Source organism: Nicotiana tomentosiformis, chromosome 5 (genome assembly GCF_000390325.3).
Source record: "Nicotiana tomentosiformis chromosome 5, ASM39032v3, whole genome shotgun sequence".
NCBI classification, from domain to species: domain Eukaryota; kingdom Viridiplantae; phylum Streptophyta; class Magnoliopsida; order Solanales; family Solanaceae; genus Nicotiana; species Nicotiana tomentosiformis.
In genome coordinates, this window is record NC_090816.1 from 67059797 (window position 1) to 67077729 (window position 17933).

Below are 17933 nucleotides of genomic sequence, written 5' to 3' on the forward strand. Positions count from 1 at the left end.
CCAAAATTGTACATTATACAATCATAGTTAAAGTGGAACAGATGATACGATTATAGCATTTTTAGTTCTAATCTTCCCAAAAATAGATACAACCCACACTATGTCTACGGAGCCTCTAACAGGAACAAAAGAGCGTTATGATAGTGTCGGCAACAAGGCCCCGACAATACCTCAAAATGCCATGTAAAAAGGATAAGAGACACAGGACCCCGAAATGAAGTGGGGCACACCAAGTCAGCTGAGGAGAGGGTGTGCTGCTATCACTGATCAATACCACCTGCTATGGAACCACCTGTATCCATTAAAGATGCAGTGCCCCCGACAAAAGGGACGTTAGTACATATGGAATAGTACTAGTATGTAAAACTAAACACCCTCTCAATAGAACAAGTAACAGTAAACGGAGAATAAAACATGAAACAAATAAGAGACTCATATACTATCAAGGTGTCAAGTTAGGGGAAAGGTAAATTTCAAGTAAGTTTCAGTAATTTAAGTTGGGAGATCTTTAGCACCGATACATTACGGTATTATAGCACTGTGTCCGATCTCAACCAGACCATCTCACCCCGAGACATACACTTACAATACCACCATGTGCGTGGCATAGCATCCGATCTCAGCCCGATTGGCTAATCCGTCTCACCACAATGCCGTGTGGGTCGACATCACATCACATCTAGCTAGAAATTATCTCATCCCATTTAAGGGGAAACATGTCAACACACCAATCTCATCCCATATAAAGGGAAACAATCTCATCACATTAACACGGGGATTTACCCATCAATCACTCCTACACCGGCATGTGTAGTTTCAGGGTTAGGTTGTTCCGAGCTACCCTTCATCGGTGGCTAAATGACACTCCCGAGGCATTTGTCATAAAAAGGATTTACCACTGAATTCATATTATTTTACATGTTATTCATTTTATTGACACCATCGGCCATAACGCAATATCATTCTTGGCACGTTAGCCGTACTTCATAATTCATGCTCACTATTTCACTTTCAAACATTATCACAGATTGTCAACAACAAATATTTCTATTCAAGACTTTAAGCACACATTTGAGCAATTTAGGCTCGTAGGCACATGTGATTTCTTACACAAATTGATACTTTCATTTGGGCATGACTTGCAGTCACAATATTTTAGTACATACTCATACTTTGAACACTCCCCCAAAGAATAACATAATATGATAAGAATATTCCGGAACACATTTTGAAAATATTCATATAAATACATCTTTTGACATCAAACTTATTCAGAAAAGTCAATTCATAATGGACAACTCGGGACTTACAAGAACATCGTGGGAATTCAATTCTAAGAGAGAAGTTTAGCCAACATACCTCGCCTCGAGATTTTTAACTTACTAAAATGTTCCGAAAATCTTAGCCACTTCGATCTATTTAGAGATATAGCACGGTCACTCAATCCTCCTGGTCACTCAGCCCTCCCAAATCACTCAGCACTCGCCACTCGCACTCAGTGGGTACCTGCGCTCACTGGGGGTATGTACAGACTCCAGAGGGGCTCCTTCAATCCAAGCGCTATAATCTGTACGGACAACTCACGTGTTGCACAGACAACTCACGTACTATAATAATATCTGGATCCGCACGGACAACTCACGTGATGCACGGACAACTCACGTGCTGCATGGAAAACTCACGTGCTATAATAATATTTTGATCTGCACGGACAACTCTCGTGCTATAATAAAGCCTATAAGGCCTGCTACAGGCGGGCAGCCCCGATCCACATAAAATTTCTCACAATCAGGCCCTCGGCCTCACTCAGTCATCAATCTCTCTAGTCTCTCTCTCATGGGTTCACAATGTCATGAAAATAGCCCAAAAATGATGATATGATGTATCAATAAATAACAACAGAGACTGAAATATGATATGTAATGACATGAATATGACTGAGTATGAATTTTTAATTTAAAACAAATAATTCACAGTAATATGACCTCTGTGGGTCCCAATAATACTGGCACATTGCCTCAACATGATTTTTAATATGCTATTCAGCTCAATTTCTTTAACACATAAAACTGTATGGAAAATTCCAAGATTATTTAACTACAAAAATTCCACAAACAAAATTAGGAAGGAGTTCATAGTTCCAGCTCACTTGAACATTTTATCAAACACTGGGTGTGCATTAAGGTTTCAAGATCCTCTTATGGTAGATTCTTTCATCCCACTACCCAAAGTCTACCCATTTAAGTTCAACTACCTTCCCACAACTCATTAATGTACATGCATTCATAAACAACCACCCTCATCCTCAAAACCATCCTCCCCATTACCTATTCCCAAACAAAATTTTGAATTGAGGGTTAGGGAGTAGAATCTTACCTATAGGATGAAGACCTAGTGAGTTCTTCTTGTAAATTCTTTAACTTTGGGCAAGAATTGATGAATTATAATCTTAGGAACTTCCCCTCTCACTCTATGGTAATCCATCTCTCTAGAATTATCAGATTTTTGCTTCAAAAGTGACCCTTTGCCTCAATATATCGAAATAGGGTCAGGTCAAAAATTAGAAATAAATGAAGCCCCGATGCAAATCTGCGGTCGCATATGTGACCGCATAAAGCTTATGAGGTCCACAAAATGGACAGCATAATGGCCCTCCAGAACTGGGCACTCATCCCTCACTCTGCGGCTGGTCTGTGGTCCGCAGACTTATTCTGCGGTCATATATTGCGCCGCAGAACTTCCCTACGGAATTATTTTGTGATGGGTCTATGATGGGTTATGTGGCCCACAAAATGATTATGCGGCCGCATAATGGTCCAAACAATTGCCCGGATTTCTGCCTCAGTCTGCGGCAGATCTGCGGTCCGTAGATCAGTTATGCGACCGCATAATGGGCCGTAGAAACACCCTGCACTTCCAAAAAAATTCTTCAACTCCCCAATGCATTGTTTAACACAAAAAGTCTGAAACATAGGTCTACTTCGGCACCACGAAACACAGGGTTTTAGGTAAATTTTACGAGGCCATACAATTCTGTGATCGCATATCCATTTCGCGATCCGCATTTTCCATCGCAAATTTTGGCATGAAGAATTTTTTTGAAAGAGGACATTTATCTTTACATACTAGTACTATTCCATATGTGCTAATGTCCTTTTTTTTGGTATCACTGTATCTTCAATAGATGCAGGTGGTTCGTTAACGGGCAGTTTTGATCCTCGTTACCAGTTACTCTCTATTCAGCAGATTTTGGTGAGCCCTACTCTGTTTCGGGTTTCATGTAATTTGACATTGTACTTTATGTTTTGAGGTATAGCTGGGGCCTTGTCTTTGACACTTCCATACTACTCTTCTGTTGTACTTAGAGGCTCCGTAGACGAGTTGTGAGTGGTATTTGATGTTGGGAATTAAACTAGTAAGTGTTGGTATTTGGGCAAACATGTTTTTAGTCATATCTATAAATAACTAATATTTTTGGAAATAATGAATGAATATCCTTTAGTAATGGAAAAGAGAACGTGGAATACTTGACTATTCTCATGTTTATCACTAGTACTGATTCTTATATTGTTAATGGGCAAGGTTGGGTAGAAAGTATCTAGCAGGCTTGCTTAATCGGGATATCTCGATTGATCACTGGTTGCGCTCCCCGAGGTCGGGGAGTGACACGTTATTCTGTATTTTGACATGTTTATAAATCTCCTTTGACGCGAGTGTCATTTCTGGGTGATTCCGTCCCGTTGATGACGATTTATGGATATGTCCCTGATGACGTAGCTTTTTGCCAGAGTTACAAAGGTTTTCCTAGGGTTATGATCAAACATTTTCAGGTTTCCTATGTATCCGATCAGAATCAGGTCTGAACGTAGTTCGAGGATGATAAATGATGAATGACTGGAATGATCGAGCCTGACTCGAGCAGCCTACGTATCCAAATGGAATTAGGTCAAAACATAGTTCGATTACAATTGATGCAAAATGATAAGGAATTGAAATGAAGTGGCCGAGTCTGACTCGGACTGCCTATGTATCCAAAAGGAATCAGGCCAAAACTTAGTTCAATTATTGTAGATGATTGAACCCAATGTGGATTGCCTACATATTCCCACCAAAGGAAATCAAGTCATGGCATAGTTCGAACTACATACAAAATGACATTTGGATTTTCTATAACAAAAGGGGGAGAGAGACCGAACCCTACTTTGGTTACCTACGTATCCCACCGTGGGAATTCAGGTGAGGCGTAGTTCTGTTGCAACCAAACCCTAATTCTACTGTCTTCAAATGTAGTATCTCTTGATTGTGTCCGAGTTGATGAGCTTTGTGCTGACTCTACCGTCCTTTTTTGCTAGGATTAATGCTCCTCTTGACAATACTCTATTGACCACATAAGGACCTTACCAGTTCAATGCAAACTTTCCTTTGGCCTCTTCTTGATGGGGGAATATCTTCTTCAAAACCAGCTGTGCTGTTGCGAACTACCGAGGTTTCACCTTTTTGTTGAACGCATTGGCCATCCTATTTTGATATAGCTGGCCATGACACACTGCGTCAATTCTCTTCTCATTGATGAGCTTGAGTTGTTCTTGCCTGACCCGTATCCATTCTGCATCATCTAGTTTGGCTTCCTGAATGACTCTCAAAGATAGTATCTTGTCCTCTGCGGGTATCACAACTTCAGTGCCATATACCAACATGTATGGAGTTGGCCCAGTAGACATTTTCATGGTGGTGCGGTAACCCAGTAAGGCAAAGGACAGCTTCTCAAGTCACTGCATGTGATTGTCCACTATATTCCATAAGATTCTCTTGATGTTTTTGTTAGTTTCTATAACTGCTCTAATCATTTATGTCCTGTAGGCTATGGAATTACAGTGGACGATTCTGAACTTCTCGTAAATCTCCCTCATGAGATCGCTATTTAGATTGGTTTTATTGTCAGTTATGATTGACTCTGGGATAGCGAATTTGCAGACTATGTTGATACGGATGAAATCTATCACCATCTTCTTCGTGAAAGCCCTGTATGTAGAGGCCTCAACCCATTTGGTGAAGTTGTCGATGGCTACTAGGATGAAATGATGTTTGTTTGATGTGGTCGGTCCAATAGGTCAAATCACATCAATTCCCCAAGCAGTGAATGGACAAGGAGAACCCATTACATTAAGCTCATTAGGTGGAACCCGGATGAAATCCATATGAATCTGGCACTAGTGACATTTCTGCACGTAACGGATACTATCACTTTCCATGGTCATCCAAAAGTATCCAGCTCTTAAAATCTTCTTGTCTAAAGTGAAACCGTTAATGTGAGGCCCGTATGTTCCTACATGTATCTCTTCCAGTAATCTTGTTGCTTCAGCAGCATCCACACATCTTAACAGACCAAGTCCGGGGTGATCCTGTATAGGACTTCCCCGTTAAGGAAAAAGTGATTTGCTACTCTTCTTCGTGCGCTCTTCTGACTATTGGTGGCATTCTCTAGGGATTCTCTTACTTTGAGGAACCTTTTGATGTTGTAGTACCAAGGCTTACCATCTGGCTCTTCATCTACATGGAAATAGTATGCATGCCGGTCTCGAACCTCTATCTCGATGGGATCGATGTAATTCTTATTTGGGTGCTGGATCATAGATGACAAGGTAGTAAGAGCATCGGTGAACTCATTTTGGATTCTAGGAACATGCCTGAAATGTATCTTGGTGCATTTCTTACACAACTCTTTTACGCAGCGCAAGTATGGGAGGATCTTGACATTCTTTGTGGTCCATTCACCCTGAACTTGATGTATCAGCAAATCAGAATCTCCTATGACCAAAAGTTCCTTGATGTTCATGTAGACTGAACCTCATATTCCGCCATATTATTTGTGCAAGGGAACATTATCTTGGCTGAAGCCAGGTAATGTTGTCCGGACTCAGAAATTAGGACTGCCCGAATCCCTGCACCTTTGAAATTTGCCGCTCCATCGAAAAATATTCTCTACCCCAGTACGGGTGAGTGGCTCATAATCCTTGTCCTACGGGTTCTCCGTGAGATGATCAACCAATGCTTGTCCTTTGATAGCTTTCTATGTCATGTATGCAATATCGAATTCTTTGAAAAGAATCTGTCATTTGGCCAACTTTCCTGTAGGCATTGGCTTCTAGAATATGTACTTGAGAGGGTTGAGTGAGGATATCATATACGTGGTATATGCTGACAGGATGTCATCACGTAATTCTTGCTTTTGGGCGGAGGCAAGTCATGTATGGCCTTGATCTTCGAGAGATCCAACTTTATCCCCTTTCTGCTAATGATGAATCCTAACATTTTTCTGTGGGGTCTACGAATGCACAATATGCAGGATTTAACTTCCAATTGTACCTTCGTAACCATTCAATGAACTTCCTTAAATCACCCCAGTGATCCGCACTCTTCCGAGATTTAATTATGATGTCATCTATACCTCGATTTCCTTGTGGATCGTGTCATGAAAGAGGGTCATCATGGCCATCATGTAGGTAGTGCAGACATTCTTGAGACCAAATGGAAAGACCCTATAGAAATAAACTCCCCATGGAATGGTGAATGTTGTTTTCTCCACGTCTTCTTCGTGCATCAGAATCTGGTGGTATCTAGCGAAACAATCCACGAACAATTGCAACTCATGCTTCGTGCAGGTATTGATTAGGATATGAATATTTGGTAGAGGAAAATCATCCTTGGGGCTAGCTTTGTTAAGGTGCTGATAATCCACACATATCCTAATGTTTCCATCCTTTTTTGGTACCGGTACGATGTTTGCCAACCATGTAGGATAATTAGTAACTCTCACCACATTCTCTTCTATTTTCTTGGTGACTTCTTCTTTTATCCTTAGACTCAAATCTGGCTTGAATTTTCTGTGTTTCTGCTTGACTGGTGGCCTAGCGGGATCAGTAGGTAATCGGTGTGAGACTATGTCGGTACTTAGCCCATGCATGTCATCATATGACCAACCGAATACATCGATGTATTGTCAAAGGATCTCTATCAATTCTTCCCTCTGTTCTGTCTTCAGATGGGTGTTGATTCAAGTTTCTTTCACATCCTCTTCACTTCCCAAGTTAATTACTTTCGTTTCTTCGAGGTTGGGCTTCTTCTGGCTCTCGAGCTGCTCGGTCTCTTGTGGGAGTTTCTCAGGCATCATGCTTTCGTCATACTCTTCGTAGTCTGGATCATTTTGCTCAAGAGTTTCCTTACATGTCATAATCGCGGAACACTGGTTTTTTCGATTTGATTACTGAAAAGGAAAACTAATTACAAATAAAGCAAAAATGAATTTGCAATGATTTCAGAAAAAATAATTTTTTTTATTTCATCAAAAGGAACGTCTCAGCGTTCAAAGAGGCAATTTTAACAAAAAAGTACGAGCACGGTTCAGGCCTCAATTGACCGTCCGATTTTTCAAAATTACTACAATTCAACACTACCAAGACTCCTGGTGAACTAGAGATGGACTGGCAGTCCAATTTTGCAAGGTCTTTCCTTGTTTGGCATCCCGAATGGTCGGTGTCTTGATATCAGCTTCGCCACAACATTCCTCAATCATGGTCATGAACAATCTTCCCATTCCATCAATGATGTCATCCTATGGTGGTGAGCTCTGACCCAGGCCCGGAACATGCTCTAAAACAAAAGCCTTCTTCCCAGGGTTACCGTTATAGGTTGTCCCGGTTGTAGGTTGATACCCCAAGCCAGCGGTACCTTTCTGCCCCCTTGGTTAAATTGGCTTTGTTATCCCATCTAATTGGGCTTCCAGCCCGATCCCTAGCCGATACCGATACTTCATCATCTTTTGCATCGATATGTTTGACCTGTACGGTGTCTGCATACCGTGGTCCTGCTCACTCTCCTTCATTTATGCTGCTTGCATGATCTCGACCGAATGAAAGGGGACCCCATCTAACCCTTCTACGAAAGGGACTGCATGCTCCAGGGAAGTTGACCGGCTCCACTACCCATGTATCGCATCTCCTAGAAATCCCACTCGAATTTCATACACTGATATAGAGTGGAGTGAACTTCCCCCACCATATGTATCTAGGGTCTTCCTAGCAGCATCTTGTACAAAGACAAAATATCCATCACTTGAAACAATATCGTAAAATCGATCGGCCTAATCTGTAAGGCTAAGTAGATCTCTCTGATGACATCATTCTGCGACCCCTCCAAACCTCCGCTGCCTCAGCATCTATTATGTTTCTTTTTTGGTCCTGTTCTCTACTCGGGTTCTCTCGGTTCACCTCTTCTGGAGCGTAACACCTTCCTAATTTAGTCATCCCATGAGCAGTTGTAGAGTCTATCATTTTTCTTTTTCCTTTTAACTGGAAAGTCCATGGAACTCTTTTGTATTCTCGACTCCCCTTATCTCTAATGATGGCAGTGGACCATTGTTAGTGTGTATAAACAATCAGAGAAGGTTTCAACTTCACATTAATCAATGGAGTCACTCGGGGTTGCACCCTTGCAGCATCGAAATTCCCAATAGTGATGATGAGATCATAATCCTTGTCCAATGCAATCATATTGGATCCTTGGTTTCGATAGTTTGGCAATGGATTATGGTTTATATTTGGTGAAGCTTGGGTACATTGGATGGCTCCATTCTTGATCAGCAGCTCGATCTCATTCTTTAGTCTATAGCAATCCTCAGTGACATACCCAGGAACACCTGAATGGCAGGCACAGCCCTTGATCACGTCAAAACATTTGGAGGGTTGGACGGGAATTCTACCTTCCACTAGGTATATTAATTCTGCTCTCCTCAACCTTTCAAACAACTGGTGTAAGGGCTCAGCGATTGGAGTGAAGTTTCTGGGATTTTCTCTCTTCAAACATTGGGCGTGGCCATGGTGCATAAGCGTGCCTATTTTGGTGGGTGGTGGTTTGTACTAGGGCATATAGTCATGGTAGGTTTGGATGTATATTGGCTCGGGTAGGGTTGTATTAAGGTTGAACATTATAATACAGTTGGGTGTTATATACCGGGGCATAGGTGGGTTAATGTAAGGGGTGAGTATTTGAGGGGTAAGAGATGGTTCGGCGAAGAGGACATGACCGATAGTAAGGGACGATCATTGTTACTTCCTCTTTCTTCTTCTTTCCACTTCCTATGGAACCTGATTGTATAGACTTGTTGGCAATTTGCAGTGCGACCATTGACTGTATTTTTCCTGATTTTATATCTTCTTCCAAGAAATCTCCCATTTTGACCAGCTCGGGAAATTTTTGACCCATCATACCCATCATCTTTTTGAAATAAATTCCTTCTTGGGCACGGATAAAATACTTGGTTAGCTCGTTATCATCCAATGGGGGTTGAGTCCTAGCAGCTTTCGATCTCAAGTGATGAGCGTACTCTTGAAATGACTCTGAGGGTTTATTCTGCAAATTCACCAAAGCGAACCAGTCTGGAGTGATCTTGGTATTAAACCTGAAGCGATTCCTGAAATCCTTCATAGTGTCCTTCCACTCTCTCTAATTGTTTGGGTAAACCAAGTAAGTGATTCTCTCGTCACACTCCTTATAAACAACTTCATTCTCAGCTTTTTGTTTCTTCCCACTCCGACCAACTTGACGCACTAGGCCCTCAAATGAGCGTGGGGATCACTCGTTCCATCAAAAATGTCGAACTTTGGAGGCTTTGTACCCTGCGGGCATGTCAAACTCAGGATGTATACACAGGTCCTCATAATCTAGACTCTCGCTCCCTCGAGCAACCTGGAGACTCTTCATTTGTTTTCTCAACACTCGTAACTATTCTGACACTGACTCTTCTTCCTTGTACTTTGCTTCTTTCTCCATATCAGAGGTGGCATATACAGGTGGAACATACCGCTCATGTGTGGCAATGTGTGTCGCAGGTATGCATTGGGTCGGGTTATTAGCAAAAGTGACGCTTTCACGAGGAGGGGTGTGAACTAAATTGGTAGTGGTTGGTGGATTTTGTGGTGTTTGGACATAATTCGGGACATAGGGTGTGTGTATATGAAGGTTTGTGTCACGGCCCGACCTCGGGGAGCATGACCGGCACTCAACCAAGATACCTTGGTCGAGCAAGCCTGCATAATTCCATATACCCAATTCACCCATGAATAAAGAGGAGATGCATTTCATTAATTAGAAAGTAAGAGGTCATGTGAATAACACCAGTTCAATTCCATTAGTTACGTCATTAGCAAGTCTCAAAAATAGTACACTATATGTTTGTAGTTAAAGTGGGACATGTGATACAATTACAACTGTCACGCCCATCCTCGGGAAGCGCGACCAGCAGTCAACCGAGTGAACCAGGCCGAACAAGCTTGTTAGACACTTTCTACCCAATTAACCCATGATCAAGAAAAGACGTGATTTCATTAATTATACAGTAGTAATCTCATTCATACAATCCTAAATCATTCCATTAGTCATTGTTCCTTTAAGTCTCAAAATACACATTTCTTATAGTTCAAGTGGAACAAGTGATCAAACACAACATAACTTGTTTAACATCCCCATCACCCATATACAACCCACATAGTGTCTACGGAGCCTCTAAAGATACAAAAGAGACTAAATATAGTGCCGGAAATAAGGCCCCGGCTATACCTCAAAAGTTACCATAATATTAACAAAAGGTACAATACATGTCTCCGGAATGAAATGGGCCTCACCGAGTCCGCTGAGAATAGGATGCAGCACTATCTGTGATCCGCATTGTCTGCTATGTGACCACCTGCATCTATTTAAAGATGCAGCGCCTCCGGCAAAAGGGACGTTAGTACCGTCGAGTAGCACTAGTATGTATAGCTAAACACCAACTCAATACAATGAATAATAATACAAGAGGAACAGTCAAGAATTCAATAAGGGCTTCAAATAATAGTAAAGCAACAAGTTAAGGATCATATACATTTTCAAGAAAATTCCATATTACTAGGTTGGGTGACCTTTAGTACCGATGTTCCACAATTCATAATACCTCCATATTCTTACACGGAGTCCGATATTGGCCCGATCGGCTAGGCCATCTCATTTGAGACATTACCATAATTTCATTACAATTTTCGGTATAGTACCACTATATGTGCGGCGTGGCATCCGATCACGGCCCGATCGGCTAGGCCATCTCATTGGAGACATTACCACGATTTCATTCACAATGCGACTGTGTTCTTACATGGAGTCCGATCTCGGCCCGATTGGCTAGGCCATCTCGTTGGAGACATTACCATATTTTCATTCACAATACCATTGTGTTCTTATACGGAGTCCGATCTCGGCTCGACTGGCTAGGCCATCTCATTTGAGACATTACCTTTTTCATTCAGTCATCTCACATCGTACTTCTTTCATATACTTTCGATTCATTGGCACTAGTGATTACGATTACAAAGTCTTTCTTGGCACTTGGCCGTATTTCATAGTTCCAGACCCCTTTTTGCACATTCAATATCATTATCATTATCAACAACAATAAGGCTTCCCATTCAAGACACTAAATTCACATATGAGCAATTTGGGAATCTTAGGCACAAAGAGGCTTTTCATACAATTAGGCATAACAGCTTTTTATCTCAATCTTGACATGAAGTCTTAACAGTTCTAACACATATTCCATATTTTTTGAACACATGATGAAGCCTTTGGAATAAATACTTAACTTACATCCTTCAACACAAACACATTAAAAATCGCCAATTCTATAATGATCAAGAGCTTACTCCAATTACATTAACACGGTGGGGTTCGATTCTAAGGAGAAGGGGGTTTTGGCAACATACCTCAATTGAGCTTCTTAAAACTCTAAGATGTTCCGGAATATTAGACACTTCAATCTATTTAAGCAATATAACAAAATTGAACCAAAAATTAGGAAGATGAACATGATTTTAGCTCATTTGAGCATACTATCAAATACTAGGTGTGTATCAATGCTTTAAGCCCCTTTTTTGTGGAAGATTCCATCTTTCCCCAACCCATTCTCTATCTTTTTTAGCTCACAATCTTCCCATATACTACAAGGATACATGCTTGCAAGGTAAGCACTCCCATCCCCATGAACTACCTTACTAATGGCCCATTCTAGTTACATTTTGAAATTAAGAGTTTGGGTGGTATAATCTTACCTCTTAGGAAGAAGACCTAGGTGCCTCTCTTGATAATCTTCAAGATTTAAGTGAGAATCGAAGAGCAATTTGATGAAGATCACTTCTCCCTCTAGGACCCTCTCTCTCTCACTCTAAAAATATCAGAACATATGCTCAAAATGGTCCATGGGATGTGTTTTAATGAAATAGGGTCGGGTTTAAAAACTCCAAAAATGAAGCGCTGGAACAAGGTCTGCAATCACATAATTGATATGCGGACCGCATATTGGTCGCATAATCGGTGACCGAAATAGCCAAAAACATGTTCGTGTCTACCGTCATTATACGGCCCACAGACCTATTCTGCGGTCGCATAATGAACCGTAGAACAGTTATGCGGTCGCATAGTCGACCGCAAAATTTCATCCAATCTGGCCCAATTAACTACCTCTCTTTGCGGCCATTATGCGGTCCGCAGAGTGATTATGCGGTTGCATAATGGACCGCAGAAATGTATAACACTGCCAAACAGTTTCCTTCAACTCCCAGTGCACTGTTCAATCCAAAAAGTCTGAACCGCATACTATTATTAACCTCTACGCCTACTTTGGCATCACGGAACCCGGGTTTTTAGGAAAAATTTTACGGGGCCTTACAACAACAATTTTAGTTTACTTTCCCAAAACAAGATACATCCCACACTGTGTCTACGAAGCCTCTAACAAGAAAAAAAAAAGAGTGCTACGATAGTGCCGGCAACAAGGCCCCGGCTATACCTCAAAATGCTATGTACAAAGGACAAGAGATACAGGACCCCGAAATGAAGTGGGGCTCACCACTTCAGCTGAGGAGAGGGTGTGCCGCTATCAATGATCAATTCCACCTACTATGAAACCACCCACATCCATTAAATAAGCAGCGCCCCCGACAAAAGGGACGTTAGTACATATGGAATATTACTAGTATGTAAAACTAAACATCCTCTCAATAGAACAAGTAACAATAAACGGAGAAGGAAACATGAAATCAATAAGAGACTCAAACAGTATCAAGGAGTCAAGTTAGGGGAAAAGTAAATTTCATGTAAGTTTCAATCTTTTTAAGTTGGAGATCTTTAGCACTGATACACCACCGTGTGTTTAACACGGAGTCCAATCTCAGCCCGACCAGCTAAGTTGTCCCACCCTGAGACATCCACTCACAATACCACCATGTGCGCGGCATGACATCTGATCTCAGCCTGATCGGCTAAGCCATCTCACCACAATGTCATGTGGGTCGACATCACATCACGTCTCGCTAGCAATAATCTCATCCCATTTTAGGGGAAACATCTCAACACATCAATCTCATCCCATATAAGGGGAAACAACCTCATCACATTAACACGGGTATTTAACCCTCAATCACTCTTACACCATCACGTGTAGTTACGGGTTAGGTTATTTTGACCTACCCTTCCTAGGTGACTAAACTATACTCCCAAAGCATGTATTATTTAAAGAATTTACCATTCATTTCGTAATCTTTTACATATCATTCATTTCATTGGCACCAATGGCTATAACGCAATATCATTCTTGGCAGGTTGGCCGCACAAGTGGAACCTTACCTTATGGATGAAGGACTTGTGAGGTTCTCCTTGTATATCTTCCAAATTTTGAGCAAGAATAGGTGAACAATTAGCTTATGAGCTTTCCCTCTCACTCTATGGCACTTCCTCACTCTCAAATATCAGATTGTTTAATCAAAAATGGCCCTTTACATCTATATATAGAAATAGGGTCAGGTTAAAAAAACCAAAAAATGGACCCTCCGAACACAGCTTCGCAGTCGCATAGTGGACCGCAGAATGGATATGCGGTCCGCAAAATGGGCCATAGAAGTGATGTTACGAACTGGTTTGTTCGGGTTAGGTATGCGACAGGTCTGCGGTCCACAGACCAGTTCTACGGTCGCATAATACGTCGTAGAACTCCACTCCGGAAATCATCATGTTGTGTCTGTGATAGATTGTGCGGCCCACGAAATAGTTATGCGGCCGCATAATGGACCGCAAAACAACCTCCAAATATAGGCCATTTCTCTGCTTCACTCTGTGGCGGATTTGCGGCCCACAAATTGATTCTTCGTTCGCATAGTGGACATAAGTCTATCTTTGCATCATGAAACCCCAGGTTCTGGGTGAAACTTTACGGGGCCTGATAGCATCCTAGGAAGCTCAACTCTATTCAAGGACAAGGATGAAGCTTTTTAATCTCAAAGATGGCCTTTAACAATATGTCAAGCTAAAGAGTTACAAAATAAGGCCATTAGACTTCAAGTGCAAATAAAGAAGCTTTAATTGTGGAGGACGAGCTCAAGACCAAAGGAGATAAATTATACAAGTTTTACAATTATTTGGTGGCCCAAATTGAAGTCCAAGAGGAGGAAGATTGAGTCCCGAACTCGGCCCTTGAAATCTAGCAAAAGGGCACCCAGAAGAGCCCAAAATGAGCTTAAAAGAGGTCCAAATGGGGGTGTTTGAAATGGAGCCCAATTGGAGTCCAAACCAATGGCCCAAACTAGTAGTTTTAAGGCCCAAATCTGCCCCAAAGGGATTTGGCCACCCCCTACCTAACTTTGTGACTTTTCTTATTTCTTAGCAACCACCCTACCTAATTTTGATGACTTTGTTACCCCTTAGCAGCCCCCTACCTAATTGTAATGACTTTTTATGCCTTAGTACTCCTATAAATAAGGAGTTCTTCTCATTCATTGTGACACTTCATTATTGATTAAGTATATAATACTTTGAGAGTTCTTTTGAACCTTTGTTACTTGTGCTTTGAGATTTATCTTTCAACCTTTACTAGTTCATAGTTCAAGGTAGTAAGATTACTTCTCTATTGTGATATCTTTGATTCCTTTGTGGTATTCTTAGAAGGCGATTAATACTAGTTATTAATTGTTGTCTCAAGTTACTCGTAAAGCGGTCAAGATCCGAATCTATTGTTTTGATTTGCTTTTAAGTAAAGGCATTTGTTTTCTTCAATAAATCAAGACGTTGTTACTTTGATCTTGTCAAGGCTATAGAACTTGCGTTCTTGGAAGTTCTTGGAATTCTTTCCTTGAATTTTCCCATATCCTTTATTTTCTGCCCCTAAGTGCTAGTTGTTCAATTCCTTATTGTTATTGCTTCCGTATTTACTTTTCAAATTCTTACTCTAGTTTGGATTCCCGACCTTGTCGTTATCAAGTGGTATCAAAGAGGTTCTATCAAGGTTTCATTCTAGATAATTCTGGGGATTTCTTGAATACTAAGAGGAAAAAAAACAAGTTAAAAAGAAAAACAAAAAAAAAACGAAAATCAATTTTTTTAAAAAAAATTTGCTTGCTCTCCAGGAACTTTCTTTTGTATCTAATTTGTTTCCAAAAACTATCAAAGGAAACAAGAAGAGGGGATCCCAGATTTCAAAGATAAGATAAAAATTTAATTTCTCTTACTCTTTCAAATCTAATCATTTCTGTTTTGTTCGTGTCTTGTTTCAACCGAGCCTAATAGTTTTAGGATTTGGTTCTTCTTTCATTTGTTCCCCAAAAATCTATATTTTACTACTAAGAACTTTATATGAGTTGGGTTTAACCATAAATCTACAAAGTATTTTGTTCAAAGGTTATTTCGAGAGGAAAAAAAGGCAAGAGAGGTGAGAGCATTATAGGGAAAAAGCCAAATTTGAGAGATACATATTTCCCTTAATCTATGTCAAGATGTCTCAAACAGGTAGTTACAGTGGAAGGAGGAAAGCTATGACTCAACAACTTGAAAAGTTGAACTTACAGTATACCGAATGGAAGGAAGACAATGGTAAAGTTATTTTTCAAACAAGAGCTAAAGTGATGTCTGCAATTTATGCCCTTAGAATTGACAAAGCATTTGGCTATAACTTAATTAGCACTTATATGGTTGAGAAATTGAACTTACCTTGTGTTAAACATATTGAACCCTACATGTTGAAAGGGGTAAAAGTAGATAAAAGAGTGTTCTTGCCATTCTCTATTGGAAGGTATGAGGATGTGATTTGGTGTGATGTCATTCCGATGAATAGTTTTCATATCTTGTTGGGATGGCCATGGTATGCCTATAGAAGTGCTTCATATAGTATAAAAAAAAATAGATACTCTTTTGAGATTAATGGGAAGAAACTCATTCTTGGGCCTTTGACTCCCTCACAAATTTGTGAAGATGAAAAGATTGTTAAAGAGAATATGAAAAAATATGAGAGAGAAAAGAATGAGAGGAGTAAGGGAGTGCATTTTGACATTCCAAGAGAGGAAAAAGGAGAGGCTGTCTTGAGTGAAAAGAGTGGGATGTCAAGTGAGGTAAAGAGTGATATTGAAAGAAAAGAAAAGAGAAAAGGTAATGAGATGAACAAAGTTTGTGAGGTAGAGAGATAAAAGCAAGAAGGATTGAGTGAAAGCAAAGAAAAACTCGTTAGTGAGAGAAAAGAGGCTAAGGGTGAGGAAAACGTTAGTCTTGTGATAAAAGCCAAAGAGAGTGTAAGCAAGAAAAAAGTTTCTTTACTTCCTAACCCATTAACTCATTCTTGTTCTAGTTCTTGTGATTTTGTGCAACCACGTGTTGAAATACCTTTTGAAAGGGGTGGTGAGGCGCAGGAGATGGTAGCAAAAGATCCAATTGGATTCAAACATGAATTTGGCGATATCTATTCTTGTTGGATGGTGGAAGATAAAAGCTTGGTTAAATTCTTTGTTATTGAACCTTTTGACTATTTTCATTCTTATTTACAGTATTATGACATGGAGTTTCCTAAAAGCATTGCTAAGTTGGAGCCATTGCATAAAAGAATACAAGGTGATGATGTTCCATCGGTAAATAAGTCCAAGTATGGTATGTATAATTGGTTTATTTGCATTCTTGGCCTTTCTAGAACACCTAAGGTATTTTTGGAGGTAATGAATTATACTCTTATTTCTTATATTGGTGACTTTATAATTTTTGTGGATGATAATATTTTGATGCACATCAAGTCATTAAAGGTAAGATCTAAGTTAAAGTGCAAGTGTAATTTGCTTCCTTTTGAAATTGTTTATGACATAGATGATTATGTATTCCAACTTGGTGGAAAGAGGCATGAAATTTATGAGAAGAGGCTTGTGAATGAGTTAAATATTTCTTCTTCTCTTATTCAAGTGGCTAATGAGTTTTCATGTGATAAATTGCTAGAATGTGATTTTTGTTGTGTGATGGGGAGTCATTCTTCAAGTCATGTTCAATGTGAGCTTGTAAAAGTATTTGTTACTAGTAAGGATGATATGCATGATTGTTGTAACACTTGTGATCAAATACTCTTTCATGTAGAGGAATCCATGAGATTTTTAATTGTAGATAGTTGGCTATATCATGAAAGTATCTTCTTTGATACATGTGGTAGATATACTTATATTAAATGGATGTGTTGTCAATCTTTTATAATTTCTTTGTCATGTATACCTATGGACTACCTTACCGACAAGATCGAATTGCAAGTTCCATTGCATGGCGCATCTACGAGAGGTTTTTATTGTATTGATCTAGGTAGGCATAAATTTTGTTGGGATGATGATATCCATATGCTTTATTTACACCTATTAGGATTAATTGGGTTAAATGGACACATGGTCACTATCTTATTTTATTCCTACTAGTTTTTCAGATTAGTGGATGCCATTTACAAGGGCGTGTTTTCTTTTTCTTGCAAGGTCGAAATTCGAGGACGAATTTTCTTCAAGAAGAGGGGAATGATAGCATCCTAGGAAGCTCAACTCTATTCAAGGACAAGGATGAAGCTTTTTAAT

At 40.1% G+C, this 17933-nt stretch overlaps 1 protein-coding gene across 1 annotated transcript; it reads right to left on the minus strand.

The window, feature by feature from the left end:
* Nucleotides 1-5210: 5210 nt before the first annotated feature.
* LOC138892521 (uncharacterized) lies at nt 5211-5836 on the minus strand. Its single transcript, XM_070176249.1, has 2 exons — nt 5498-5836; nt 5211-5402 (listed from the first exon to the last, which is right to left on the minus strand). Exons 1-2 carry the CDS (start codon nt 5834-5836, stop codon nt 5211-5213), a joined length of 531 nt encoding a protein of 176 aa, XP_070032350.1.
* Between the last annotated feature and the right edge of the window lie 12097 nt (nt 5837-17933).